This window comes from Canis aureus, chromosome 19, assembly GCF_053574225.1.
Source record: "Canis aureus isolate CA01 chromosome 19, VMU_Caureus_v.1.0, whole genome shotgun sequence".
In the NCBI taxonomy this organism is placed as follows: Eukaryota; Metazoa; Chordata; class Mammalia; order Carnivora; family Canidae; genus Canis; species Canis aureus.
The window spans coordinates 38,846,431-38,874,279 of NC_135629.1; the positions used below are offsets into that span (position 1 = coordinate 38,846,431).

Below are 27,849 nucleotides of genomic sequence, written 5' to 3' on the forward strand. Positions count from 1 at the left end.
CCCTAGGTTCTTGCATCCAGATATAATGTTTCATTGAAAAAACATTCTGTACGTATTGGGTGCTGAGGTAGCTTCCAACAAGCAGCCAGCATCATTGCTGCTGCTGTTAACTTCAAGGTGGCCTGGAAGCCGCCCTGGCCTGGGACGCTGGGGCGGGCTAAGGGTTGGTTACATTTTAGGAGCCGGTGTAACCATCTTTGCAACGTCTAGCGCACGCACTTGCAATCTTACTGGCCCCGTGTGCCTAAACTTACATTTCTATGAATAGAAACACTGGCTTTGACATTCATTTACTCATCACCCGACATATATTGATTAAGCAGGGTCTGGGCTCATCTGGGGATGAGGCAATGGGATACAGCAGTGATCAAGAGAAACCGGCCCCTCCGGCTCTCCGTGGTGGGGGCAGATGCCAATGGAATAAGCACACGATTAAAGATCTGATTGAAGTGCTCCAAGGGCAGTGCAGGGGGCTGCCGGGACAGGCACCAGGGGGCCGTCACGGTCTGGAAGCTGGGAAAGCTGCCCAGCAAGAGGGCTGGGAAGCTGACTCTGGAAAGTGAGTAGGAGTTAGCAAGTGAAAGGGAGAGGACATTTTTCAGGCGGACAGAACAACCTAGGCCAAGGCCAGAGGGCCAGAGAGGCCGTTAAAACCTGAGAGTGTTCAGTACTTCGAGTGGGGTTGAGCTCCAGGAGAGGCTGGAGGGTGGAGAGAGCAGAGAACACGCGGGGCCTCGGCGGCTGGGCCTGGGAGCCATGGTAGCTCAAGCACAGGGAGCAGGAGGCCAGAGGCGACTTAGAGGGCCCTCTCTCTGCCGGGGGGAGCTGGATTATGTAGGATTTTGCTTCTAAAAGTCTGGAGCTGATTTTGCTGGCATGGCGGGGGATGTGGGCCTTTGATTGTGGTCTGCTGTCTCCCCAAGCCTGTCCAGACCATGGGCTTCTGGGGGGAGGGCTCAGGTTTGTGATCACTGCGTTTCTGAGGGCCCAGCAGCCATCGCGGGCCGAGGGAGGAGCGCACTGATCTGGTGCCCTGGCCGGCTGCTCCTCCACGCCCGTGGAACGGTCTGTCAGGGCCTTCCTCTCCCCACTGGCCCCTGTGCTTAGCCAGGCCGGGTGGGACACGCAGCATGTGCTGGACAACAGGCGAGGCATCCAGGAAGCAGACCGCGTGCCTCTCTTCAGGTTCCCGTGCGGCCGCAGCGAGGGAGTCTCTGGGCCGGCAGCCCTGCCAGCCGTCAGGCCCAGAGTTGCAGGTACCACCCACTCGGGACAGAGCAGAGGCAGTGACATGCAGCGTGCAGAAGCCCAGGGCCCTGCCCATGGAGTCCACCCGGGCCCCAGCCTCACCTCGGGCGGAGGTGAAGATGAGAGGGCGACGGCTGGCCAGAGGTTAGGACGCAGAGAACCTGGAGCGTGAGCTGGAGGATACTCGGGAGGAGCTGCTAAAGAGCTGCAGCGGGCCGAATTCACCACGGGCAGCCGGCAAGCAGTGAGCTCTCCGTCCCAGGAGGTGTGCAAACAAGACCAGCAGCTGGAGGAACTCCCAGGTCCTCTCCATCTCTCCCTCTGTGAGAAACCCCCACCATGTCTCCTCTGCTCCACTGAGCCCTGGAAGCCACCCCACCTTCTCCTGCTCCTGGGGGACAAGAACCGAGGGGGGTGGCTGTGTGCCCTGGTCCTGCCTCGCTCCCTCCCCGCCTCACTTGCCTCTTCTGTGACACAAAAGTGGGCGAGTTCAGGGAATGTTCCTTTCACTCTGCACTCAGCACCATGCAATACTTGAATTTATTTTCAGCATCTACAATAATTTTCTCCTAAAACAAAAACACAAAAAATCCCAAACCAATTAGCAAAAACATAGAAAGTAACCCTAATTTCAGGACACAAAGAAATCCAGTCATGTTCCATGTTTTCCTTGCAGCAAACTGGATTATTTCTTCAAAGGCCTGAGGCCATCTGGAAGGGGTCTGAGGGAGACTTGTGTGGGAGGTCCCAGGGATGCCCCCCGCAGCCCCCTTCTACCTCCCAGGAGCCCTTGGGCTGGGGCTGTAGGTCCAGCTCTGTTTCTGCACACACACCCGCATCCTCCTCCACTCCCCTGCCCCCAGACTTCCTCCTCCTGATGAAAGCCACTTGCCCAACATGCCTGACAAGACCCTGGAGTCAAAAGAGACCAGTGCCTCCACTCGCTTCTTGAGACCCACCCCCTCACTCTGCTCTGGGCCTTTGCACTTATGTGATGTTCTTCTTCCTGGAACTGTCTCCCCATCTTTTCCCCTGGCTAAGGAGAGAATCAGCTTATGTACATACCCCCTTCCTCTAGGAAGCTCTCTCTTACCCCATCAGGGGTTCCCACAGCCATTGTGCTCCCCTGGCCACAAGCCTGCTCATTCTGTCCTATACCTGCCTGGTCACATGTCTGTCAGCTCCGTGCCAGCCAGTGTCGCAGGGCCTGGCACAATGCCTGGCAGAGGGAATGTCTCCAGAAAGTGTCAAATGAATGAGTAACCCCTAAAAGGTGCTCAGAACCCTGAACTGGCCTTGACCAAATGTCCTGGTTCCAAGCTCATTGTCAAATCTTAGGCTTGTCCTGAGCCTGGATGTTGGTCTGGGGCCTGGAACCTGGGGGATCCCGGCACCCTGGGGTGGGAGAGTGTATGTGCCCAGAATCGTTTCCGAATGTGGTCCTGTTATTTGTGGACGGACCAACTGAGAGTCCTCGGTGAACAGGAAGTGGGAAGGAGAGCTGGGCCTCTGTTCTCCCACCCAATCCTCAATTTGGAGGATATGCAGCCTGTAATTTGGAAGGCTAATTTGGTCTGGGGTTAGGAGGGAGCTCTCTGTGTGCTGGATGATGCCATCCTCTCCCAGGGGAGGAAGTGTCCTCTCGCTAGAGACCTGGGGCCTCTGCTCTCAGGCACAGGCCAACTGCTATAGTGTAGCCCCCCTGAGGCCCCTAGAGAATTGGGTAGCCAGCCCTCAGCCAGGGGAGAGGCAGAGAGAGAACTGGGTCCCACCTTCTTGGCCACTGACTGCTCAGACATGGTTTAGCTTGGGTCAGTGGGTCCCAGATAGCAAAAAGAGCTAGCAGAGAGTCCCCAGGAACCAGAGCCACATGGTAAACAGTGCCCCAGGGGCACCCAGCAGGTCATGCCCCTTCAGCTGCTCAGGAGGAACATGGGGGATGGGCACCATAATGACCTGGCTCAGAAGGCACACTCCCCAGCACCCCTTCCCCACCTGCCGCTCCCTGAGCCCAGCCACGGAGCTACTTAAGGTCCCTCTAGGCATGATGAGCCATAGAGCCATTTCCAGCCTCTGAACATCTTTCATCTCCTCTCCTGTAAAGCCCTCTATGACCACCAAACTGGATCCGGAGCCACTTCTGGGCTCCCACAGCCCTGTGCTTCCCACTTGGAGGCCTTCTGCCCTACAGGTGCCTGGCTCCCTCCCACATTGGGATATGGGTACCATGAGAGTACGCCTGGTCACGGTCACCTCAGTGGCCCGGGGCCCTGCCCAGGGTCTGACTTGGCATAGTTGGTGTGACAGGACAGGCAGAGAAGCTGTTCCACTCCCAGGTGTGTAGCCTCAGGCCTCAGTTTGCTTGTCTGTAGGCCAGGCACAAGCGGTATTTCAGCATTTGGTGAGCAAGTGAATGAATGAATGAATGAATGAATGAATTGGAACTTGGACTAGATGGTTTCTAAACCCAGGGCAGCTCAACTTCTCTACAGTGTCTCCCTCCTCACCTGAGCTCCAGGGTCACTAACCACGTCCGTGTGAGCAGGGACTGGCAGTGGCCTTGGGATGAGTAGCCCCGGGGAGGGCAGGCCACCCAGGGAGCTGAGGGGAGCTGAGAAGCTGGGACCTTCTTAAGGCGATGGTGACAAGTCTAGGGGAGAGCAGAAAGACTTTGCAGTGACAGGTGAATGTGCCTTATGCCTGAGGACCCCAGCATGCCCGCACCCCATCCCCAGCTCACCCACACCCCTGCGACTTCTCCCCAAACTTCTGCTTGGCTCTAACAGTCTGTCACTGGGACTGGTGATTCACACGCGCCGCTCTTCTTTCCTTTTCCCAACTAATTATAGCTCCTGCGTGTTTCTCCCCCTGGAAAATGTCTTCTTAAAAAAGTATATCCCCAAGCCGGCAGTAATTAATTTGGTGAGTACCACGGTGTGCAATTCAGATTGACTCTGAGGACAGGAAGGTCCCAGGTGTGGGGGAATGTCTTCTGTCCCCCAGAGGAAGGGATGGGCGTGGGACTTGGGACGGACATGGGACACTTCAAGCAGCAGAGGTTCAGCCCATCCCCCACTCCACCCATCATGGCTCTGGGGGCCGTGGGGAATTAGAGTCACAGTAACAGTATGGGGACTCCATTGAGTACTACTATGTACTGGGCACAGTGCCAAGTACCTGCCAAGTACGCTGACATTTCATCATGTGGCACCTGCTACTTGGCCCTGGAAGAGAGGAAACTGAAGCTCAGAGCTCACCCAGGGTCACACAACCATAAGTGGTGCAGGGAAGTCGGGACCCTGGGCACAGATCATGGCCAGTGGCCTGAGCACAGGGAGGCCCTCCAAGGGACAGGCAAGCACGTGGCCCTCGGGCCTGTCTTTCCCTCCCGCCTTCTGGGAATCACAGCCACTCCCCTGGAACTGGACCAGAGCTGAGACCACAAGTGTTGTCTGAACTCTTCCTGGGGCCGAGAAAATGGACGTCGGAGCAGATGTCTCAGCAGGCATCCCGGCCAGGTGAAGAGAGAAGATACTACCAGGACAGGGTCCCAGAGCAACAGTGACAGGAAGGCTGAGCTATCTGAGACTGGATGGGAGAGAGCCAGATGAGGAGAGAGGGCCGGAGACGGACACTGAGATGGAACCACGTCTGAGTCAGCAAAGGACAAAGAGATATGCAGACAGAAGGGACAGAGACACAGGGGAGGAGACTGAGCAAAGACGGGGCAGTCAGAGCCCAGGCCCAGCAGCGGGGACAGCTGAGATGAGAGCAGAGCCCCCGAGCTGGGGTGGCAGAGGGGCTGGTTTGGTCAGCGAACCGGAGGCCTGGCTGGGGTCTAGGGGAGAGCCAGGAGGGAGGTAGCATTGAGAGGACAATGGATGAGGAGAATGGAGGCCCAAAGCCTTCATAAGTTCAGGCTCTGTTGGCAGGGGCTGCAAGGAAACAGGGCTGGCGGGGCACGGACCCTCCAGGCCGGGTGTGGGAGTCGTCTCGGTTAATCCAGGAAGACTGCCTGGGGAGGCAGTTCCAGAGGAGTGAGCACGTGGGCATTAGGAGAGCTGAGGGAGCAGTGGGGCCTATTCTGGAAGAGGCTCACTCCCGAACCAGTTCTCTAAGCCTGGCCTGACACCCAAGGCAGAGACCCAGACCCTCCCTCGGGACAGGAAAATCCAGGGAGGGCTAATCCACCTCCTTTCTTTCATGGATGGTGAAGGGAAGCCCCGGGGCTATCAGCCAGAGGGCCCCTGCCTCGTCCTGCACAGCCATGCCCTTCAGCTGCTTAGGAGAAATGCAGAGCCATCCACCTGCTGGCTGAGTGGAGACCGGGGGAGACAGGTCCAGAGCTTGCCTCCACCCTGAGCCCAGATGGCAGGCAGCCTTCCCTGCTGGGAGACTGAGACAATCCCCCCTGTGCCCCAATCCCCACCAGCAGCCGCTAGGAAATATATCCCCTCTACCAGCCCACAAGACTAAAGTAAAGGTCTCTCCTCCTCCTCAGATTTCTCAGGCAAGGCCAGGTCTCTCTCAGCCTATGACAGGACCGTACTTCCTTTCCCAGCCCCTCGGGATGGGGCCTGCCTCTCCTCCAGGCCCAGATCTCCTCCTCAAACCCTCCAGGGGAGGGCAGGACCCCTCCCCCACCCCTGGCCCCGCTCCATGTTGGCAGCCCAGGAGGTGTGGACAGCCTCCATAACCACAGGCAGACTGCCCTTGGCTCTAGCCATCACCTCCCCCAACTCTTCTGGACACCTGACACAGCCACAGCCAGCCTGGGGTCAGGGCCCAGTGCCCAGGACCTGTGAGCCAGGCAGCTGTCGGGATTTCCGGCAGGGGGCCTCTGGGGCTGACGCCTCTCAGCCACTTTCTCATCTGGACTCTCCCAGACAAGTCTGTACTTTGCTGGGGTCTGCGTCTAGATCCTGGAGCATCTGTCACGGGCAAGGAAGGGGAAACAGCAGGGAGCAGGTGGCCTTGGATGGCCTTGAGCCCAGAGAACCAGCACAGGACCCTAGGATGTGCCCTTGAGCCCCTGGAATGAGGAAGAAGTGACTGTTGATCCCTGGGAGGGGTTTCACCAGTGCAGGAGAAAGGCACCTGTGTGGGCTCCTTGTGCTTGGTCTAGCCACCCCAGTGGGCCTAGAACTCTGTGGTAACTAGGGTGTTTTGAAGGAAGCAGCTGTTTCATGGATCCCCAAGACAAACCAGAAACCCTCCTTTTATAATGATGTAAGAGGAGGCAACACAGGTAGAGTTTGAAGGCTAACAAACAAGGTCTTTCCAGCTCAGGCTCTGGGGAAATGACCAAGCCTCGGTTTCTTCATCTGAAAAATGGGGCTGCTAGTAATTCCCTCCTCGGAGAATGCTGTGAATAATTGAGACTTCACACATGAAGCTGAAACATGAATGGCTATGCTTTAGGGTAGGCTCCAGACTTCCCCTTAGAGCCCCCATTTGCCTCCAGGCCCCTCCTGGCAGGAGCAGACAGGCAGTCCTCAGCCCCACTGCAGCCTGGGGCAGACCAAGGTGAGGTTTGAGGGGAAGGAGGAGGCCTTGGTGGGGACAAGGAGCTAGTGGAGCTAGCTAGAGGTCCCCTCCGGGGTGGGACTGCTGGCGAGCCCCCACTCTAGGTCTCTGAGCCATGGGGACTGGCCTGGCCAAGCACTTTCTCCCTCCAAGCTGGAATCCTCAGGCCACCCCCAGAGCTGTCACCCTCTGCACCCTCACCCTGACTCCACCCCCTTTCCAGGCCAGCCTGGCCTTTGGCCTCATCCCCTCTGAAAGAAGAGAGGGAGAAGGCCTGGCTCACCCCCATCTCAGACTGTTTTTAGCCCCCGAGGAACTCGGCGTCCTCCCAACAAGGGTGCGTGGGTCGTAGCTGGGTATTAATAGCTCGCTGGAGGAGGTGACCGGGACTTTCACAGCCAAACCCTGGAGGCCTCGCATCCTGGGTGGGCAGGGCAGCCCTCGAGTTGTCCACACGTCCTTCGTGGGCTCTCCACTGCTCCTGTCTCCCAGAGCTTCTCTCACCTCCCTCTGCACCCCTCTCCCACATGCACATCCCCGCCTGCCTGCGTTGAATCTCCCCGTGGTGCCCTGGGGAGAAGGAGGCCTCTGGGGTCAGGGCCCCAGTGCAGGGTGAACGGCCTGAGACTGGTCCGTGCCCAGGCCCCGTGGGAGACGAGAACAGAGAGGCCTCTGATAAGGCTTCCTCCTTGGCACCCTTCTCTGCCCGCTGGCCTCTCATTCCTGCTTGCCTGCTCCACCCCCAGATTCCCCACTGGCCGTTGTGTGGGCTTGTCCCCAAATACCTGTCCTGCTCGGCCCAGAGCAGGGAAGAGGCGGGAAGACCCAGCTGGCAGGATGGAGGCCTGGAAAACTGCGCCTGGACGCGCTGCGGGCCCGCGAGGCCTGGCTGGGCTGCGAGGCCGCCTCTAGGGGCAGCTTGGGAAGCCGCAGGGCCGGGGCAGTGACTGTGAGGGACCCCTCGCCGCGGAGGCAGGGAAGGAACGTAAGTCCACAGCACGCCTGTCACGTGGCTGCCTCGACCATGAGTCCTCCCCAGCAGCTCCCCGACACCCCACCGGGGCCACAGTCGTGAGGGTAGAGATAGGGGCTCCCGCCCGACAGGGCATGTGCACAGGGAGGTGCCTGCCACGTTTGGATGATCGGACCGTGTGAGCGTCAGAGATGAACAGCCGAGGTTCCCATCCCCGGGGCAGGGACGGCCCTGAAGCCAGATCTGCTCCCAGTCCTGTTCATAGTCTCGTTCAGTCCCTGGAAGCCAACCCCGCCCCCGACAAACCCCGTCTTGCTTATCACAGGCATCCCTCTGTCACGGGTCCTGTCCGACTCATTTCCAGGAAATAGGAAGGCTTCTGGGTCTTTGGGGACCTCCTCCTCAGTCAGCTGTGGTCCTTAGCACCAAGCTGATCCTGACCTCTGACCTCCGACCTTACATCAGCTTGAGTCCTGACCCTGATCTCAGACGGAGCATGGCTCTCCATCTTCATCAAGTTCTGAGCAATGGCTGCTGCCCTCTGACCCCTGACTCCAAGCTAAGTCTGGAGCTTTGACGGTTGGAGGAGAATGAGGTCCAACCCTTTGATCTCTAACCTCAGCTCCAGTTTGTCTGAACCTTTAGATCTAGGTTGAATCTGGGCCACCAGCCCCTGACTCCCACCCCAGGCTGAGCCCCAGGCCAGCCCCTACCCCCAGACCTGGCAGGGATTGGCCCCCACTTCCCTTCCTAGGCTTCCGTCCTGGGCTCACCTCGGCCCCCGGCTTGGTCTCTCGGCGTGGAGGAGGCCCTGCATGCTCCCTAAACTCACTCAGCCACCCCCACCCTGAGTTTTGAAGCAAGCTGACATAAGGAGCACATCACACCAGGCGATTTATGACTTGGATGAGCAGAGGCTGGAAACATATGCTATTTCGGGGCTGGATCCTGTTGGTTTGGACTGCAAGGAAAGCAGAGCCCACAGCAGAGGGAAGGGAAGCATCCAGCACATGGACCCTCACGCACACAGACACCATGTGCTGGGGTACAGAGGCTCTGGGCAACCTGGGGCTGGGAGAGCTTGCTCCCCCAGGGCAGAGAGGCAGGCATGCTTGACCGGGAGGAAACAAATTATGATAAATGTGACACCCCCACCGACTCCTACACCTAGTTTTCTTTCCAGCTGTGGAACCCACATCTTCGGTAGCTCACAATAGAAACTGGGTCTGAGTCCTGGCTCTCCTTCCCACAAGTCGTGAGACCTGGGATGTGCTGCTCAGCCTCCGATAGTCTCAGCATCCTCATCTGTAAAATGGGAACGTGATGCTACCTTCTTCACAGGCTTTTATGAAGACAGAATGCCACTGTGGAGGCAGAGTCCCTGGTGTGCCTGGCATGTGGCAAGGGCTCACAAAGGAGCAGCTACTTTGATCCATCAGGGATCAAAGCCCAGCTGCTCCAGTTGGAGAATGGGTAGCATCTCTCTTCTGCTCCCACCTAAGGGCTCCTGGGGGACACAGTTTGGAAACCCTTGACCTAGATTCTAGGCTGGCAGTAGGACCAAAAGTAGCATTAGCTGATGATTACAGGAGCCGGGGAACAGCATGGAATTTGTCAGCATGGAATTAGGTCACAGAATTCTTAAAACAGAGGAGCCACAGAAGCCAAAAAAACTCAACATCTGAAGGCATAGTGCTCTCCTAGTTCAAGAACGGAGTGCACCAACCAGGAAAGGATGGCTTCCTGCCTTGGATGGCAGTTTGGGGCACTGGCACACGCCTGTCAGCTTATCCCTGGGTGTCCTGCAGCCTCCAGGGGCTGGGAGGGCCCTTCAGTTCCACCAGGATCTTCAAAGCCCCTCATTTCCTGGGGATTTGGGGGATTTCCTTCTTCCCCACCTCTATCGGCTCGGGTGCCTGGGAAGGTCCAGCCACTCTCAGGCCTCTTTCCTCCACCTGATTGCCTCTATGGACCCTTCCCAGGACTGCCTGCCTAGCTACTGAGTCCCTTGGGGTGAATCCCAGGGGGCCACCCCTGCTGCCCCCGGGAACCCTGCAGAGTGGGCTCTGGACACATGAGTGACCTCCAGCCCAACCCTCTCTGGGCTCCCTTTCCTCACGAGTGAAGTGAGGGGACTCTGTGGAAGAAGGTAGGTACTGGGACGCCTGGGTGGTTCAGCGGTTGAGCACTTGCCTTTGGCTCAGGGCATGATCCTGGAGTCCCAAGATCGAGTCCCACATGGGGTTCCTTGTGGGGAGCCTGCTTCTCCCTCTGCCTGTGTCTCTGCCTCTCTGTGTGTTTCATGAATAAACAAATAAAATCTTTAAAAAAAGAAGAAGGTGGGTGCCCATGTGCCGGGCACCTGCTGTGCACCAGGTGTTTTATGTTCCTCGTCGCTGATTTGGGAAATAGAGTCAGAGGCGGAGTGACACTCCCAAGGCCACATTGCTGGGAAGTGGCAGGGGACGGTTCGACCTAAAGCTGCTGCCCTGCGAGGAGAGACAAAAATGATGTCCCAGGTGTGGGACATGCTATGGCTACCTTGCAACGGGCCACAGCGGAGATCTACGGCCAGCTCGCCCTCACCCGGATCTCCAGGGGTGGCCCAGCCTCTGCCACGGCTGGCTGAGCCCCGCCCCCAGTGCCATTCCACATGACCTTTCCAGGTGGCTAATGAGGGTCCAGGCACCACTCAGTAATTGGCCTCATTAGGCGGCTGGGGCTGCCCAGGGGATGGGGTGGCGGATGCTGGGCCCTGTGGGGACAGGCCAGACAGCCTCCCGTTAATTACCTGAAAAATCAGACAATTAGGCCTCCTGCCACCCGCCTGCCCACGTCCTGCTGGCCCCTAATTACCGACGGCTGCTGAGCAGGCCGGGAGTGACCTGGATTTGGACCAAGGAGCAGCCATTGCCATGGCCCCCCTCCCCCATCCTGTATCCATCACGGGCTGTGGACATGGGAGTGGGGCAGGGGGTGGGGAGGCAGGGGAGTCGTCTGTCAGGGATCCTCTGGTAGCCCCCTTCCCCAGCCCTGGACCCTTCCCGCTCATAGTGTCTCCCAACAAGGGCAGTCCTAGAAGGAAAAAGGTGGATGCCTATGCAGCCCTTGAGGCCTCAGGGAAGATGGGTGGGCTGCTAGAACAGGACAAAGGCTCAGAAAGGGGGGCCAAGAGGTATGGGGGGTAAAGTGACTGACTGCCCTTTTCTGCCTGGCTCCTCCAGGGAAAAATATACTGGACTATGTTCAGGATTAGTAATGGCCAAGAAGACAAAGCTGAGAGCTCTCCTGGGAGCCCTGGCCCAGGACAGGGGGTGCTGGAGGCCCAAACTGCCCTCAAGGAGTCTCCCTTCACTCAGGGGGAGATGGACCTGGACAAGCAAAAGCAGGGTGCAGCCTGTGGTGCTGGGGGAAGTGTGGAGAAAGGGGCCTGGCTTGGCTGGGGTAGTCCTGGAAAACTTCCCAGAGGCAGTGAGTGACCTTTTAGGCCGAGCCAGGTGAAGGGTGCACTATTCCAGGCAGAGGGAATGAGTGGAGGCGGGGGGAGTCTGGGGTGGATCTCCCCCCACAGAGAGCCCTGGTCTACACCAATTAGAGACACCAGCCCAGCCCCAGGGGTGTGCTAAGCAGGAGAGCCAGAGGGACAGAGTGGGGTTGGCTGAGGCAGACGCACTGTCCCTCCACCTGAGCATGCTGGGAGCCACCGCCATCGCAGACAGGTCCCGAAGGAGGAAGCCTGATCCGGGCATGTGGGCTGCTCCCCTCACTGCTCCTTTGAAGATGTTCCCAGTAGCACTAAAGCAGCTTTGCAGGCAGTAAGTACCTGGGCTGCCTCCCTGCCTTATTTCCTCACCTGGTTTCTGTGCTGGGATTGAAAGTCTCCTCCCTTGTTTTCCTGAGGCCTTGGAGCCCCAAAGCTGCCAACTGTACAGAGAAACAGCTTCAGCTCAGAGAAGCCAAGAGGCTAAGCTGAGATCACCCAGCCAGGTGGCTGGAGTGGGCCTCAGAGGTGTCCACCCTGGTCTTCCAGTAGAGATCTGGGCCCAGCCGAGGACAGAGCTACAGCACCAGGGGAGGAGAGAGGCAGGAAGGAGACAGGAACCACATGGAGAGCCTGGGCCCTGCACCGGGGAGCAAGCTTCCCTGGTAGCCAAAAGTTATGCCCAACCCATCTCCCATCCTAGCTCCACCTCCAGGCTTCTCTCTCCCCAAAAAACTGTCCCTGAGAAGAAACAGGGGGAGGGTAGTGAGACCAGAATCCTCAAGAGACCCTGACCTTGTACGTTTCCTGGAAATGGGACAGCCAAGGGGCCTGCCTCCTGCGGCAGTTATGAGATGGACTGGGGTCCGTGGGGACACCCTCGAAAAGGCCTAAAGGCCGTCAGGAGAGGTTCAGAGCATCCAAGTATTCCTCTGTAGGCAGGAGATCATCCAGAAGTTCTTGCTGCTACTGCTTTTGTAAGGTACAGACTCACCGGGTGTTCTTAAGTGACTCCCTTACTTGTTAGCTATGTGAGCTTCACCCCCTAGACCCTGAATTTCCTCATCTATGAAATGGGGTATGCAGAGAGCCTCCCTTGCAAGTTGCCACGGGAATAAAATGAGACAAAATGTGAGTCACTGGAGGGTAAGCTTGTGCGTACCTGCTCTCAGATCCTTCTGTCTCCCCATCTGCGAAATGAGCCCCACAGCCCAGAAAGTCAGAGGCAATCCTGATTCCCCACGTTCTGTCTTTCTGTCCTCGGGCGTCATTGAAATGGGCCAGAAGTTCCAGATTCTGGGCTTCTGAATGGCCCCTCTCAGGCAGCATGATATCCAGGAATGCAGCGGAGAGGCTCCGTGAGACCTGGGGCCTCAAGGATCTTTGGTTCATGCAGAGCCTGCTTGTGGTAGTAATGAGGGGAACAGAGTGGATTGCAGTAGGGAAGCTAATGGAGTGGTTGTGTGTGTGTGTGTGTGTGTGTGTGTGTGTGTGTGTGTATGAGAGAGAGAGAGAAAGAGAGAGAGAGGAGTGACTCGAGGTGGGAGGTCAGTGACAGCTGGAAAGGAGGAGACATGGAGGGAGCCCTTGCAGAAGGCAAAAGGCAAAACAGGCTTTGGACGAGCAGAGGGACAGAGGAAGAACATTCCTGGAAGAGTGAACAAGTGTCAGGGTGGAGGAGCAGAATATTATTTCTTCTTCTTCTTCTTCTTCTTCTTCTTCTTCTTCTTCTTCTTCTTCTTCTTCTTCTTCTTCTTCTTCTTTCTTCTTCTTCTTCTTCTTCTTCTTCTTCTTCTCCTTCTCCTTCTCCTCCTCCTCCTCCTCCTCCTCCTCCTCCTCCTCCTCCTCCTCCTCCTCCTCCTTCTCCTCCTCCTCCTTCTTCTTCTTCTCCTCCTTCTCCTCCTTCTCCTCCTCCTCTTCCTCCTCCTCCTCCTTCTTCAATATTTTATTTTTAGGTATTCTCTACACCCAACATGGGGCTCAAACTCACAAACCCGAGATCCAAGAGTTGCACATTCCACCAACTGAGCCAGTCAGGCGCCCCGGCAGCAGAATATTTCATATAATCACAACAGCAGCACAGATGGTGTGGTATGCGCTGGGTGCTTTACATACACGTGCTGAGTCCTCCCAAGAGCTGATGTGATCATCCCACTTTATAGATGCAGTAACTGAGGCTTGGCCAGCCAGTCACGTCCCCAAAGCCCCATGTGAGGAAGCAGCAGAACCGGGCATTGAAGGAGCCGCGTATTCATCCAGCAGGTGCTGGGCTGTGTGCCGGGGCCGAGGACACAGCATCAAGATGGCCCTCAGGAAGTCATCTATGACCAGCTCATAGGTCTGGTCATAGGTGAGGCCCTGCCCTGGGGACTCCAGGTATGAGCTTAACCTGGACTTGCCGCCTTCATGTCAGCGATGAAGCCAGGTCTCCTGGCTCCTTGAGCTGAACTCCTTCGCTGGCCCCCTTCTGAGTCTTAAGAGAAACAATCTTTCAAGCTGGGGAAGTGGGGTGGACTCACTCTGTAGAGGACACCTAGAGCCAAGCGTGGGTAGAGTCCCACTGGTGGTCCCTTCTGGTCACATGCCCTAGACTGTCCTCTTCTGAGCCTCAGGTTCCCCATCTGTCCCATGAGGCTGAGATAGGAGCCATCGAGGAGGCTCCTGGAAAGCTCTGTTAGCTTCCTAGACTGTGAGACTCAATGTGGTTGGGGATCAGAAGCTGTAGCACAGTCTGAAAGCAAAGCGACTGAAGCCTCTTGCTCTCCATCCCTTTCCACGGGTCTGGGCTTGCTGACAATCGCTGGTGTGACTGTCCTGTGCTCCACAATACGAATTGCCATGGCTACCTAGGCATTTCCTGCTAAACACCTCAATTTGCTGTGTGGCAACTGCTGTAGGGATGTGGGGCCTCCAGGATTCTGCCAACTGTTCCCCAGAGTCAGAGCATCATGACACACACAGAGGCACGCACACAGATATGCACCCATTCCTGTAGACTCACGGTTGTCTTACTGTGCTTCCTGTCCTGTTCCGGCTACCAAGAGCCATCAAGCCATGAGTCCCCCCATAATCCTTCCCAAATGCCTTGTGTTCTACCACAACTGAGGATCATGCTGGATTGTCCCCGTGTCTGTCTCCCTTAGTGGACAGGGAGCTCCTGGGAGGTGCCAACTGTTCTCTTTCATGATTTGGCCACTGCCACAAAGGAGACACTCCTCTACTATGAATATTTGTTAAAGGAATGGGTAGCTGGTTGGATGGAAAGACAGATGGATAAATGGGAGGATAGATGGTTGCCCGATGGATTGGATCATTGGATGATGTGTTAGTTTCCTCTGGCTGCTCTAAGAAATCACCAAAAACTTAGCGGCAGAAATCAAGACAAAGCTATTCTCTTACAGTTCTGGAGGTTAGAAATCTGAAATGGCTCTCATCAGGCTAAGATCAAGACACTGACAGGGCTGCGTTCTTTCTGAACGTTCATGCCACTTTTTTGCTTTTCCAGCTTCTAGAGGCTGTTTACACTCCTTGTCTTGTGACTCCATTCCTTTATCTTTAGAGCCAGCAATGTTGGGATGAGTTTTTCTCATGCTGCCATTGTGTTCTCTCTTCTGATTCCCTTTTCCACTCTCAAGGACCCTTGTAATTTCATTGGGTCCACCCAGATAATCTAGGATAATCTCCCTATTTTAAGGTCAGCTGATTAACCACCTTAATTCCACCCATAATCTTAACTCCCCATTTGCCATGTTAAGTAACAAATCTACAGGGTCTGAAGATAAGAATGTAGGCATCTTTTGAGGGCCATTATCCTGCCTATCATAGACGGATAGATGGTTGGTTAGATGGTTATATAGATGTATGATTGGATGGATGGATGGATGGATGGATGGACAAACAGATGGCAGAGTGAGCCCCCCAAATAGAGATGAAAAGCTTGAGACAGAGTAGACATGTTAATCTCCCATCTTCTGCATCCTCTGCTTCTATTAATGTAGTGCAAGAGCCCTGGGCCAAGGGAGAGAGATCTTTACCAGGCTCTGCACTCCTCTCTATTGCATTTTATCTTCCCACTGGCTCTGGTCATCCCAGAGGTCGAGTATCCTGCCCCACCTACCAGTCTGGTACTCCAAGCCAAATATGACCCTTGCCTGTCAATGAGTGAGAGAATGACCCTGTGAGACATTCTATCAGGATTGGAGGGTGGAGAGAAGATAGGGGTACAGGAGTTGGGACTCCTTCTGGATGAATGTGATGTGAGAAGAGGCAGAGAGGGGAGGTCAGCCTCATGAGCTCACCCACTTTGGGATTTTTTTATTTTGAAGGAGAGATCAATTAAATTTGTGTTTATTCCTTATCTATTTGTTTAAATACAATAATTGTTTAGTGTAAAAGAATATCTGGAAGTGACAGAGCATAATAATATAACTGACACTGGTGACCTACCACACAATACAAGCACAGGAATGAAATTTGCCTTGTAAGAACATACGCTCCCCGAAGCCTGGGATTACTATCTGTCCTGCTCTGGTCACATCCCCTCCAACATCAATTGTGCCTGGTACCCTCTGGGCTCTTAAGAGATATTCATTGGTGGTGCCACACCTGCCCAACTCCTACCTACCCCAGGGTATCAAGAATCTTACCTCCCGGACCCTGACACAGGCCCCACCTGCTCTGAGGGTAGTCCCTCTCAGCCCTGCACGAAGGGGGTGACAGGGAGCCCAATGCTGCCTCTTCAGACTGATTGAAGAGGTGGAATGAGGGAGGCCTCGGCAGGGCAGTCCGGGAGTCAAGTGCTTAATTTTGCATTTGCACCCAGGTTTCAAATGAGGCTCAGTGTCTCATGGCAAGGAAGGGAGAAATAGGGGGACAGGAGCCCAGATCCACCCCCCTGTCTACACTGGAATGGGTGGAAGGGGCTTTTGCCCCGAAAGTATGTTGGGGTGAGATCTCCTCCAAAACAGACTCTGTGCTGGAAGAAGCCCTGCCACCACCTCAGCCAGGTTGGTCCCCCTCCAGGATGCAAGTCCAGGGGCCAGGCCAGCCCTGAGCTCTGTAAGCACTGAACTGCACTCCGGGAGCAGGCCTCGAGGAGGAAGGCGAGAAAGGGCCATGTCCCCTGCGACATCCTGCACCCCTTCCCCCCCACGGGCACTGCCTTCCTCCATCCCCTCTCAGGGAACCCCCTCTCTAGGCAGCCGCCACACTCCCACCCCCGGAGCCCCCAGGCCCCTCCTCCCTAGGGTGGGAGCATAGCAATTCAAGTTATTTTTAGCCACGGAGGGAGCTGAGGATACGCAAGTCAAGGGGAAGCCGCCCCCACACTCCAGGAGCTGCTTGTGGAAAATGCTTAAAACCAGAGCTGCCAGGCCCAGGCCAGGAGGGCAGCCAGGCAGGGTTGGCCCATCCCGGACGCTCCCAGAGCTGCGGCCTGGTGGCTAGGAGTGGCGGGGTCTCCACATGTCCCTCATCGCGGCCACCGCTCAGCAGCTGCTCCTCAGCACGCTGTTCCCTGGCCCTGGCCCTGCCATCCCCGCCTGCAGGGAGGAGGACATCCCAGGGCCTCCACACTCTCCCATCTCCCTCTGGACTGGGCAGCCTGGCAGCAGGCAGCTTCCCTGTTTCCAGGGAAGTTTCTGGGAGTGGGGAAAGACCCCCGTATTGCCCGCCTGGCCTTCTGGTTACTTCAAGTCTGGTCCCTGGAGAGCCACCTAGTGAGACGGAGACCATGGCCCAGGCCCTGTTAAGTGCTTGGCAGGAATGGGTCCCTGAGGCCCCACCACAACCTGCCAAGTAGGTAGTGTCCTCATTCTCCTCTTATAGGAGGGGCTGGTGAGCCACAGGGGGTCCAGTAATTGCTCAAGCTCACCCAGCCACTGAGCGTCAGGCAGGATCTGGGATCTGGGTGGTACTGTCCAACCTTCACCAGTGGCTGGGCTGGGGTGGAATGTGATGGCCAGCTGATGAATAAGCTGGCGCCGACACAGACGGGAAGGACTCACCAATGTTGTCCTGGGGGGATGAGACAGGCCCCCCACTCTGCTACTTGCCGTGGATCCAGAGCACACTCTACCACAGGGTCAGCCCTCAGGTGAGGCATCGCCCTCCTTTCCCTAAGCTGTCACCAGTGTGAGTCTCAGGCGGGGTCCAAGCCCAGAAGAGCTTCCCGAAGTGGCTTTGACTGAGGAGATGCTGGTGACCCCGGGCAAGTCACTTCACCTTTCTCATCCCCATGTGCAACAGTAGAAGCGGCTCTGAGGGCACGGTGGGGACCAGTGAGGACCAGGGATAAGCGATGCAAGGCTCCTGGCTCCAGGCCCTACCAGGGCACCTTTCCCTGCTGGAGCCCTGGACTTGGGGCTGTGCGCTGGGAAGGTAGGGATACCCATTGTGGGCCAGCCCTCGGGGCTTTGGGGTACAGCTCAGGGAGGCCTCGATCAGCTGGGGTCGGGTGCCAGAGAGCCCCTTGCACTCCCTCCAGCCTCTGGCTGATCTCCCTGCCTTCAAGCCCAACAGCGTGCCTCCACTGCCAAGAAGACTTCCAGGTCCCTCCTCCAACCCCCAGAGGCTCCTGGCCTAGATGGACCCCTCTCTGCTCCACATCTTGGTGTGCTATGCCTACAGCTTCCTCTCCTCCCAGCCCTCCAGGCTCTGGGCACAGTAGATGCTCCTGGTGGTCATGACCATAGCTCTGGCCCAGCAGAGATAAGGGGTTTCAAGCTCAGGCCTCCCAGGGTCCATCCACAGATCTCCTGCCTCTTCGCTGCATGGCAAGAATCTCCCCCAGCTTGAGCGGCTGAACTTATTTTACATGGAGTAAGGGTAGAAGGGGGGTGAGGGGCAGCCCCTGGAAAGCTGGGCGATTTACCTAGTGATGCAGCTTGGAAATGGCAGTGCCTGGGCCAAAGCTCATTGCCTATTCTTGCTCAGGGGGCACTTGATGGGACCTTTAGGGTCCCCAGCCCTCCTGTGTGTGCCCCTCTTCAGATCCCCAGCTCTTTCTGGTGTCCCTTATGAATCCCTAAACAAGGCTGGCTTCCTCCCTCATTCCATCCATGCTGGAGCCCTTGAGGGGATTTTACTGAAGCACTCAATGGGGAGCAGACACCGGCAAGCCAAGAGCCTTCCTTAGACGTCCCCTCTCCCCCATGGGGTACACCCTTCCTGTGGCCCTCAGGGCCCATCTGCCCTTCAGCCCCACAGGAAGATGCTGCCCTCACCCTCACCCTCTCTTTACCCTGGGCATCCCAACTGGACAAGGTAAGAGGAGGTAGCCAGTCTGCTGTTGCCATGGCAATGACCCTGGGGAGGGGGGCTCCCTGGGTTGCTGGGGAGGGAGAGGAAAGGGTCCCTCCCAGCCCTCAGCTTCATTCTTCCTTTTCAGGCCCTCTTTGTTAAAAAGGAGTCGCCTTGACGGTTTTGTGTTTTCCATCTCAGAGGCAGGGCGGAAGGCAGGGAGCCACTCAAGGGTGCAGTCTTGCCCTGTCCTGCCCCCTCACATGTGCCTACTCCCCCACCCCACCTCCGTGATTCAGTTCTCTGAGCCGCTGAACTTCTCCTGAATTCACATCCTGCCAGTCCCTGCACGCCTCTGCCTCCTCCCAGGGTCACTGCACCCACCACCACACCCCCCCATTCTAGGCCTGTTCTGGGTGAGTGGGTCTGAGCAGAGGCAGGGGCTAGACCACAGAGGCCAAGGGCTTCTCCCAGGCCACCGGGGGGTCAGTGTCACCGGGCTCCCTCTGTGGCCTCACTGGGCATACATCATCCCATGCTCCTCCAGGCCCCGGGGGGCATCTACACTACAGCAGCTCTCCATTTGACTTGGGACTTCTAGCAAGTCACGCCCAAGGACTCTTGTCTCTCCATCTGTGAAATACAGTAACGAGAACCCCATCAGGCCCCGAGGCTGCTGTAAGGTCTCTCGAATGCACAGCCAGGCTCTGGGGGGCTTCCCTCCTGCTCAGCCCTGGGTGCTGGCTCCCTCACAGCTATGGATGAAGAAAATGAGGCTCAGAGATGTGAAGTCACTGCTGGTGGGTGGCAGTCAGACTTGAACCCAAGCCCACCTGCGGCCAAAACCATGGCCTCCAGTCACTCTGAGGTGGCCCAGCAGGGGTGGTACCCACAGACTTCTCCTTTTTCTGTCCTGAACTCTCTGGGGAAAACACCTCACCCCTACCCCCCATCACCACCAGGCATTTGGAGCAGAGCGGGAGGGGGGAACCCACCCTACCCCAGAGCACCTGTCAGGAATGGGCAGACAGAGGCTTAATCCGCAGGTAGGGGCGGGGTGGAGAAGCAGGTGTGCAGGGGTGGGGGGTTGGGGGAGTTGAGAAGAGAGAGAGGTTGGGGAGGCTCAGAGGTTTCCCAGGAGAGGGGAGCTCCAGCCTGCGGGCAGTCGCACCATGCCATCCTCGGGCCTGTGCTGCCCCCGTGTGGACAACAGGCTCACATTCCCGGCTGGGGATACCGCATCCCTCCTGGACCGGAGGCTCCCCGCCCCCCTCCCCGCCCCCCCCCCTGCCCAGAGGGAACATTGGTGGCCTGGAGCTGCTGGAGGCATCCCAGGTGACCTGAGGGATGGGTTACCCCTCCAAGCCTCCACCTGAACTGTCTTCTCTTCCTGCCAGGTCCTGAGCCCCAACCTGGAGTCACACGCTGCCCGCCTTTCCTTCTCTAGGAATCTGAATCCCAGACTCCCAGAGGTAAGTGAACTTCAGGGTTATAGTCTCCATCCTTCTATCCCATACTTCATTCTCTGTCCCCAGTAATTTTTTAAAAAGATTTATTTATTCATGAGAGACACACACACACACAGAGAGGCAGAGACACAGGCAGGGGGAAGAAGCAGGCTCCATGCAGGGAGCCCGATGCGGGACTTGATCCCAGGATCCCAGGATTATGCCCTGAGCCCAAGGCAGACGCTCAACCACTGAACCACCCAGGCATCCCATCCTCAGTAATTAAACCGCTGCTTGCACACCTCTCGTATCAGGGAACTCACTGCTCTGTGGTTTGGAGGAAATTCTGATTGTGGAAGTGATCCTCATCCACAGAGCTGATACTTGCCTCCCCCAGTCACAGCTCTGCTTTCTGGGGCCACACAGTGCCAGGTGGCCTCTCACTTGGGAATTTCAAAGCGGATCCAAAGTCCAACCCAGTGCTTAGGGGGCTCCTCTACTCTGTCCCCCAGTCCTCTACAGAGATAACATCCTGGTTCTGCTAATCCACTCATAGTTCTCTTATTTGGGGTCCCTGGCTCTTTGGAGCTACAGGACTAGGGGGACCCAAGACCCCTGAGAACTGTAACTTGCCCCAATTGTGACCTTCCCTTGGATCTTGTCCTCATTTTTTTTATTTTTTATTTTTATTTTTATTTTTATGATAGTCACACAGAGAGAGAGAGGCAGAGACACAGGCAGAGGGAGAAGCAGGCTCCATGCACCGGGAGCCCGACATGGGATTCGATTCCAGGTCTCCAGGATCACGACCTGGGCCAAAGGCAGGCACCAAACCGCTGCGCCACCCAGGGATCCCCTTGTCCTCATATTTGGCATTAACTTGCCACTGACATTCATGCCCCTCCAGAGGCCTAGTGGGGAAAAAGCGTGGATGGGACTGACGATGATTGAGCACCTAATGTATACTCAGTCAGGGGTCCAGTGCTTTGCTCAAATTATCCAGTGTCACCCTGTGGGGCAAGTTTTGTGTTTGTCCCCAGGTTAGACTCAGACTGAGGCCGAGAGAGCAGAGATCTGAGCTGGTAGAAGAGGAGGCTCTTCTTCCCATGAAATCCCTGCAGGCTGACTGGCTTCCTGCCTCCTGACTCTGCCACCTGCCTGCACTTGTGAAATGTGTACACTTAATTCCTCAGACATTTATCAGGTCCTGACATGCACCTGGGACTGTGCTAGGCACAGCAGAAATAACCCCAGATGTCTCCAACGCTGTTACGTTGCTGAGTGGGCCCCACTGGATCCTAGCTGGGCTGTGGATGGGGCTGTGGCTCTGGACGAGGCCTGGGCAAGACAATGCCACTGCAGGTCACATGGCTCAGGTGTGTCACATCCTGCTCAGTATAAGGCTTGACTCATCACCAGGGCCTTGCCTCTCTGTCTTGTGCCCAAGGCACTAGCAGGGGGCCTGGCAGAGAGACACCGTGCTGAGTCCAGCTAGTGGCTCTGCCCAAGGCTATGCCACAGAGGATGGCAAGTAGGCCTGGGCCCCTACATGGACCTGAGATGAGCAAGAGCTTCTCACTCACAGAGGGTGGAAGTGTGTGGAACCTGGAGGAAGGGTTAAGTTTTTCACCTTTTTTGTGTCAGACTCCTTTGACATCTGGTAATGTTTACTGACCTCTTTCAGAAAAGTTTGTGTGTGTGTGTGTGTGTGTGTGTGTGTGTGGAGGGGTGTTTATCTCAGTATTCTCTACACCCAACATGAGGCTGGGTGCCCCCAGAGTAATGTTTTTAAATATGTAGCCCAATGCGGGACTCGATCCCAGGACTCCAGGATCACACCCTGGGCCAAAGGCAGGAGCTAAACCGCTGAGCCACCCAGGGATCCCAGTAGCTCCAATGTTAATGCGTGGCCATCACCTGTTTCTGACTAAGCCTCCCCGTCAGACTATGGCTCTCTACTCACTGCTTGCTCTGCCTCTGTCATAACAGCCTGGCAAAGCTGAGTTCGAGCAGGTGTCACTGCTCACTTTTGAGGAGCTCACTGTGGGAGATGCCGCTAGGCTGGAAGGCCACGCGGTGGGGCAGCCTGGTTCCTCTAAAGTCTTTCCAGCCCCCTCTGCTGGCCCCTACCATGCCTGCTCCTCTTTCTTAAGGGTGCAACCTTCTCTCTGTCCCATCCTCTGGGCTCAGCTCTCCTACTCCCTGGGCTCAGCCCTTGACTCTCTGACTGACCCCTACTTCCCATAGTCCCCACTTCTGCCCACCAGCTCCCCCCTCACCTGTTCTCAGCAGCCCTCGGGACTGCTCCTCCAGACACCTTCCCTCTGGCCTCAACCGCTTGTTGGCATTAGTTCACTCTGTCAGCGACTGAGCCTGCTCTTCATTCTCCTGACTCACACCTGCCAGATTTCTCTCTCCCTTCTCAGGAATGCTTTGGTACGGAGTCACTGACATGTCCTGCCTCCATATCCTCTTTTCCCCCCTTTGCTCCCCTATTACCTGCAATATACTCCTGTCATTTCATGAATCCACTTTGCCAAAGAATGTCCACTTAGCAGGTGTTTACTAAGTTTCTGTTCTACAGCAGGTTCTATGTCAAGCAATGGAAAAGTAAAGGTGACCAAACGAGTCCTGAACTCAAGGTGCTTGTGCCGATGGATACATACACAAGTAAATAAAGAACATAACTAGAGCCTGGAAAGTTCTATGAAGAAAGCAAAGAGAACGAGAGGACACCAAGTAACTGGGGAGATAGAGTGGAGTGTTTTCAGACAGGAAATTCTAGGAAGGGCTCTCCAAGAAAGCACGCCACCCAAAGAGCAAGGAGAAGGTCGTCCAGGCAGGGGGGAGAGCAAGTGCAAAGCCCTGAAGTCAGAACAAGCATTCAGGCTTCACAGGAAAGAAAAAAGCCCACAGGTCAGGGGTAGGGAGGTAAAGAGTTTATTTCAAATGCGAGGTGAGGCCTTTGAAGACTTTCAATGACAAGATCTGCTTTGTGTCTAACAACGCCCTCAGCCCCCACTGCTGTGTGGAGGGAGACTGAACGGGGGGGGGGGGGGGAAGTCCTCGGGAGGCAATGCCTAACTCATTTTGGAAGCCCAATAGGCGTCTCACATTTGCTGCATCTAAACGGAGACATCTGGATCATTGACCTCCTCCAAACAAAGCAATGAAAGCCAGGTTCCATGGGATCCCTGGGTGGCGCAGCGGTTTGGTGCCTGCCTTTGGCCCAGGGCGCGATCCTGGAGACCCAGGATCGAATCCCACGTCGGGCTCCCGGTGCATGGAGCCTGCTTCTCTCTCTGCCTGTGTCTCAGCCTCTCTCCTCTCTCTGTGTGACCATCATAAATAAATAAAAATTATAAAAAAAAAAAAAAGAAAGAAAGCCGGGTTCCTCCCAACGGTTGTCCCCACTTCTGTGAGCAGAACCAGCATTCACCCAGACGTTCAAGCCAAAAACTTGGGAGCCACCCTGGCCTCCTTCCTCTCCCTCATCTTCTGCATCCCAAGTGCGGTGTATTTATCCGCTCTTCTCCGTGCCCGCTACCCGGGTTCGTCGCCAGGTGCCCCCACTCTCCCAGGACGCTCACAGCGTCCCCGCCTCACCGCTGCCCCCTACAGTCCATTCTCTGCCCACTGGTACCTTTATTTGTTTTTATTTTTAAAAGATTATACTGATGAATTCATGAGAGACACAGAGACACAGGCAGAGACACGGGCAGGGGGAGAAGCGGGATCCCTGCGGGGCGCCCGATGAGGGACTCGATCCCAGAACCCCGGGATCACGACCTGCGCCAAAGGCAGATGCTCAACGGCTGACCGTCCCGGGGGCCCGCCAGGTATCTTTTTAAAGAACAGCAGTCTGCCACTCCCTGCCTAGCACGCATGCCTCAAGGGCTCCCTCCGCCTTCGGGACCTTTCATGAGAACCGGGTCCCAAGAACCTGGGCCAGTCGGAACAAACGAGGGTAAAACCGGAAGAAAGCCGGGCCGGGCTCATAGCACCGCCTTCGCGTCTGCGTTGTACCCGTCCGACTTGGGAACCTTTCTTCCCGGCGCTGGGGGAAGCTTTTCCAGAAGTACCTTCCGGCCTCGACGACCCTATTTCCCGTGCTGCACAGCGGCCTTCCTCTCTCTTTTTCCCTTCCGGTCCGAGGCGCTCGGGGAGCCGCGGGCTTTGGTGAGGCTCGGCCGCGCGGTATCCGGAGCCATCCGCGGCTCCCCACGGGCGGCTAGACGCAAAGTCGGGGGGGACGGGGAGACCGGCTGCGTGGCTGTGGGGAGCTGAGGGCGCGGGGCGCGGGGAGTGCTTGTGGGTTCTCGCGGGGAGTGGATGGGAGAGGGAGCGCTCGGACTTGGGGTAGAGCGCAGGCTCGTGAGGGAGGGTTGGTTTCAGCGCGCAGTTACCGAGTCCCGGAAGCGGGGCCCGGCGTCGGGTGATGCTGTGTGGAGGCCGCTGGAGGCCGCAGATGCGAGGCGCCCGTGATGCAGCTGCATTCTGGCGTCTGGCCTGACGTCCACTGTCTGTTCCCCCAGGTGCAGACATGGCCAAGTCCAAGAACCACACCACGCACAACCAGTGTAAGTCCCCCCGCCCCACCTCCCTCTCACTTCAGACCCTGGCAAGGATTAGGGATACTGGGGCAGGGCAAGGGGACACTGGGCCTGGGGCTGGTTTTGTTTTCCGCCACTCTTAACTTTGGGTTACAGTTTAAGAAGCCAGGGGGTCTTCCTGAGGTACCCACAGTGCTTTGCATTCCGTCATGAGGGCCATTCTGGATCTCGAGAAGACCTGCTCTGAGAAGGAATGGTTTTCCCCAGGGAACTGGCCAGCTGTGATGTTGTGTGGTCCTAGCAGAGCACATCTCTGTTGGTCTAATTCCTCTGCTTCCCCACAGCACGAAAATGGCACAGAAACGGCATCAAGAAACCCCGGTCACAAAGATACGAATCTCTTAAGGGGGTGAGTTGAGAAAGCGGGTCCGGTGGCGCAGCCAGGGCCTCGCTCGTATCTTTTCCCGGTTGCAGCATCTTGCCTGAGCAGCAGCCGTTAATGACTGTCCCTCCTGGTACCTGGGCTGCCAGAGCCTTAACACCAAACCTTTACTTGGCTTTGCCCAGCCTGAGTTGTAACTCCGTCGTCAGGTGTAATCTGCCTCCTCAGGGTGGCTTGACGGTCCCTGTTGCTTATCCAGAGCACTTCAAGGGAAGAAAGGACCTTATCTTTGTGTCCTCGGTAACTTGTGAGAGCCTTCCATTCTATCAGCTGGTGACCTCGATCTGACCCCGTGCTGGGCTTGGGGGGCAGCTGTCCTTGCTGTGCCAAGGAGTTCTAAGGATTGGCTGAGAAGGCTTGAGGCTGGAGGGTCTGAGCAAGAGGATGGGGTCCTGTCCCTCTCCTGTGGCCTTGGTCTTTTGGTCTGTGGCATGAACCATTCTATCTCTGAACCTCAGTTTCCCCATCCTGGTGTCTTCTTCAGCCTCATCTGCTGTGTGTCTATTGTACCGGGCATGGTGCTTAACCGACTTCATCCTTTAAAGAGGTGGGGATAGCCTTGGGAGGGGTTGAGAAAAGACAATCCTGCAAGCCTGGCAGAGGGGGCAACTTTCATTTGTTCTTTTCCTTCTTGCATTTGAGCGCTGTTGGGCTCTGGGCATGTAGCCCTGAAGATACAGTCTGTGTATGTTGCATTAGCAGGGTGGAGTGCTGGCTTTGGGGTTGTGGTACATGTTTCTCTGCAGGTAGTTTGTAAGGGGTGTGTATTTCAGCGTTTTAAGTTTGACTCAATGCTGTCCATGCCCCCAGGAGGCCTTGGGTGGAGCCCAGGAGTCTCCTGGGCACAGCTGTGGCGAGGGTCACCAGCGGTGATTTGGGGCCCCACATGCTGCACTTAGAGCCTGTACCTTTCCTTGCCTTCCAGGTAGACCCCAAGTTCCTGAGGAACATGCGCTTTGCCAAGAAGCACAACAAGAAGGGCCTGAAGAAGATGCAGGCCAACAATGCCAAGGCCATGGCTGCGCGTGCTGAGGCTATCAAGGCTCTTGTCAAGCCCAAGGAGGTTAAGCCCAAGATCCCAAAGGGCGGCAGCCGCAAGCTCAATCGACTTGCCTACATCGCTCACCCCAAGCTCGGGAAACGTGCTCGTGCCCGCATTGCCAAAGGTCTCAGGCTCTGCCGGCCAAAGGCCAAGGCCAAGGCTCAAACCAAGGCCCAGGCTGCAGCTGCGACCCCGGCTCCGGCTCCGGCTCCGGCTCCTGCTCCTGCTCCTGCTCCTGCTTCTACTCCTGCAGCGCAGGCTCCCAAAGGTGCCCAGGCCCCCACAAAGGCCCCAGTGTAGAGGCTTCTGCCTGCCAGTGTGAGGACGGAAGGACTGGTATGACCCCTGGGCCTCTGTCTGCATGGGCCCGGTGTCCTCCTGTGCTATTTGTACAAATAAACCTGCGGCAGGATCTGTCAGTTGGCCTGTGTCTATGATCCAGGGACTGGGGTGTGGGTGGGAGTTGGGAAATGGAGCCTTGGAGCAACAAGGGGACCTGGTAAAAATCATGGTGGAGGGCCTTAGGAGGCTGGGGCACATAGCCTGCTGGAATAGGCAGTCTGGTGAGGAAAGGGAAATCCCAAGTATCCTGATAACGTCTTGGAGTTTACCTCCTTTTTTTTTTTTTTTTTTTTTTTTTATGATAGGCACATAGTGAGAGAGGCAGAGACACAGGCAGAGGGAGAAGCAGGCTCCATGCACCGGGAGCCCGACATGGGATTCGATCCCGGGTCTCCAGGATCGCGCCCTGGGCCAAAGGCAGGCGCCAAACCGCTGCGCCACCCAGGGATCCCTGGAGTTTACCTCTTATCTTTATCTCTTGGGATAAAGAGAAGGACCCTGCTGAATTTTTCAGTTTGGCCTATTGGGGTCCAGACTTAGGCTGTTGCTAGTGTACACAGCCAGCTTCCACTACTCTGGATTGTGGGGGCAGTGTGCATGATGCTGGGCAGTGCTGGCACTGCCTTACTAGCACTACTGGACTTGACCCTGCTGTGCCCCTGGGATCAGCTGCTTCATCTGCAAAGTCTTAGTCCTTAGAGCAGCCAGTGAGGCAAGTGGTATAAGTGGTCCTGGGTATTTGTGGAGGCTTCCTATAGAAGGTACCAAGTGTATCACTTCCTGGTCATGCAGTCCTCAAGACTAGTCTTTGAGTATGGTGGTCTTGTGGACCAACCCTGGGCACTTGGGAGGCTCCAAAAGGGTTGCATTTCTGGGGCACTAGGCAGCTCACTCAGTTGGTTAGGCATCAGACTGGATTTCAGGCTCTGGTCATGATCTCGGTCATGGGATCAAGCCCTGAGCTGTCCTTCTGCTTCTCCCTCTTCCTCTGCCCCTCCCCACCCCTTGCTCACACACTCAAAATCTTAAAAAAAAAAAAGTTGGATTTCCTTATATGGAGACAACATATATAACCCATGATACATGGTCCTTTCTTTGAAGTAGTTATTCTCTTTGTAAACTTGTTTGAAATCAGGAGCTCTGGGATTGGACCCAGGCAGCCCATGTGGGACCCCAGAAAGTTTACCCAACCAGGGCTGTGCTGCTAGCTCAGGACTGGCGTCCTGGCATGCTCTGGGTGGCCAACTGCCCATCACCAGGGGGTGTCAGGTAGGTGGGGGTCTCAAAAGGGACCAGGAGCAAGTTTTATGTCTCAAAGGTAACTTAGCTCAGCCTGAGGTTACCAGGTCAGGGGGGCTTCCAGTAAGGCCTGTGCTCTAGTCCTCAGGAAGGCATGAAGACTCCTTTCCCCTGTCAACCTGCTGTAGTCAAGGGGGAGGCCAAGCCCCACATTGGGGGCTTCAACTAGGCTTACTTATGGTCACAGCCAGCTTGCTATCAGCTGCCAGTTTCCACATGGAGCCTCCCTTGTGTAGAAAAGGAATCCCTAGTTCTG

At 56.3% G+C, this 27,849-nt stretch overlaps 1 protein-coding gene across 1 annotated transcript; it reads left to right on the top strand.

The window, feature by feature from the left end:
• The first annotated feature begins 23,996 nt into the window (after positions 1 to 23,996).
• On the top strand, positions 23,997 to 26,371 carry RPL29 (ribosomal protein L29). The gene is made up of 4 exons (XM_077858698.1): positions 23,997 to 24,094; positions 24,451 to 24,495; positions 24,813 to 24,877; positions 25,836 to 26,371. The coding sequence occupies exons 2-4, from the start codon at positions 24,459 to 24,461 to the stop codon at positions 26,250 to 26,252; spliced, it is 519 nt and encodes a 172-aa protein (XP_077714824.1). The 5' UTR covers positions 23,997 to 24,094; positions 24,451 to 24,458; the 3' UTR covers positions 26,253 to 26,371.
• The last annotated feature ends 1,478 nt before the right edge of the window (positions 26,372 to 27,849 follow it).

Coding starts and splice junctions, on each gene's coding strand:
- RPL29 (XM_077858698.1), top strand. CDS start 24,459: ATGGCCAAGTCCAAGAACCACACCACGCACAACCAGT. Junction 24,496..24,812: donor CCACACCACGCACAACCAGT/GTAAGTCCCCCC, acceptor GCTTCCCCACAG/CACGAAAATGGCACAGAAAC. Junction 24,878..25,835: donor GATACGAATCTCTTAAGGGG/GTGAGTTGAGAA, acceptor CTTGCCTTCCAG/GTAGACCCCAAGTTCCTGAG.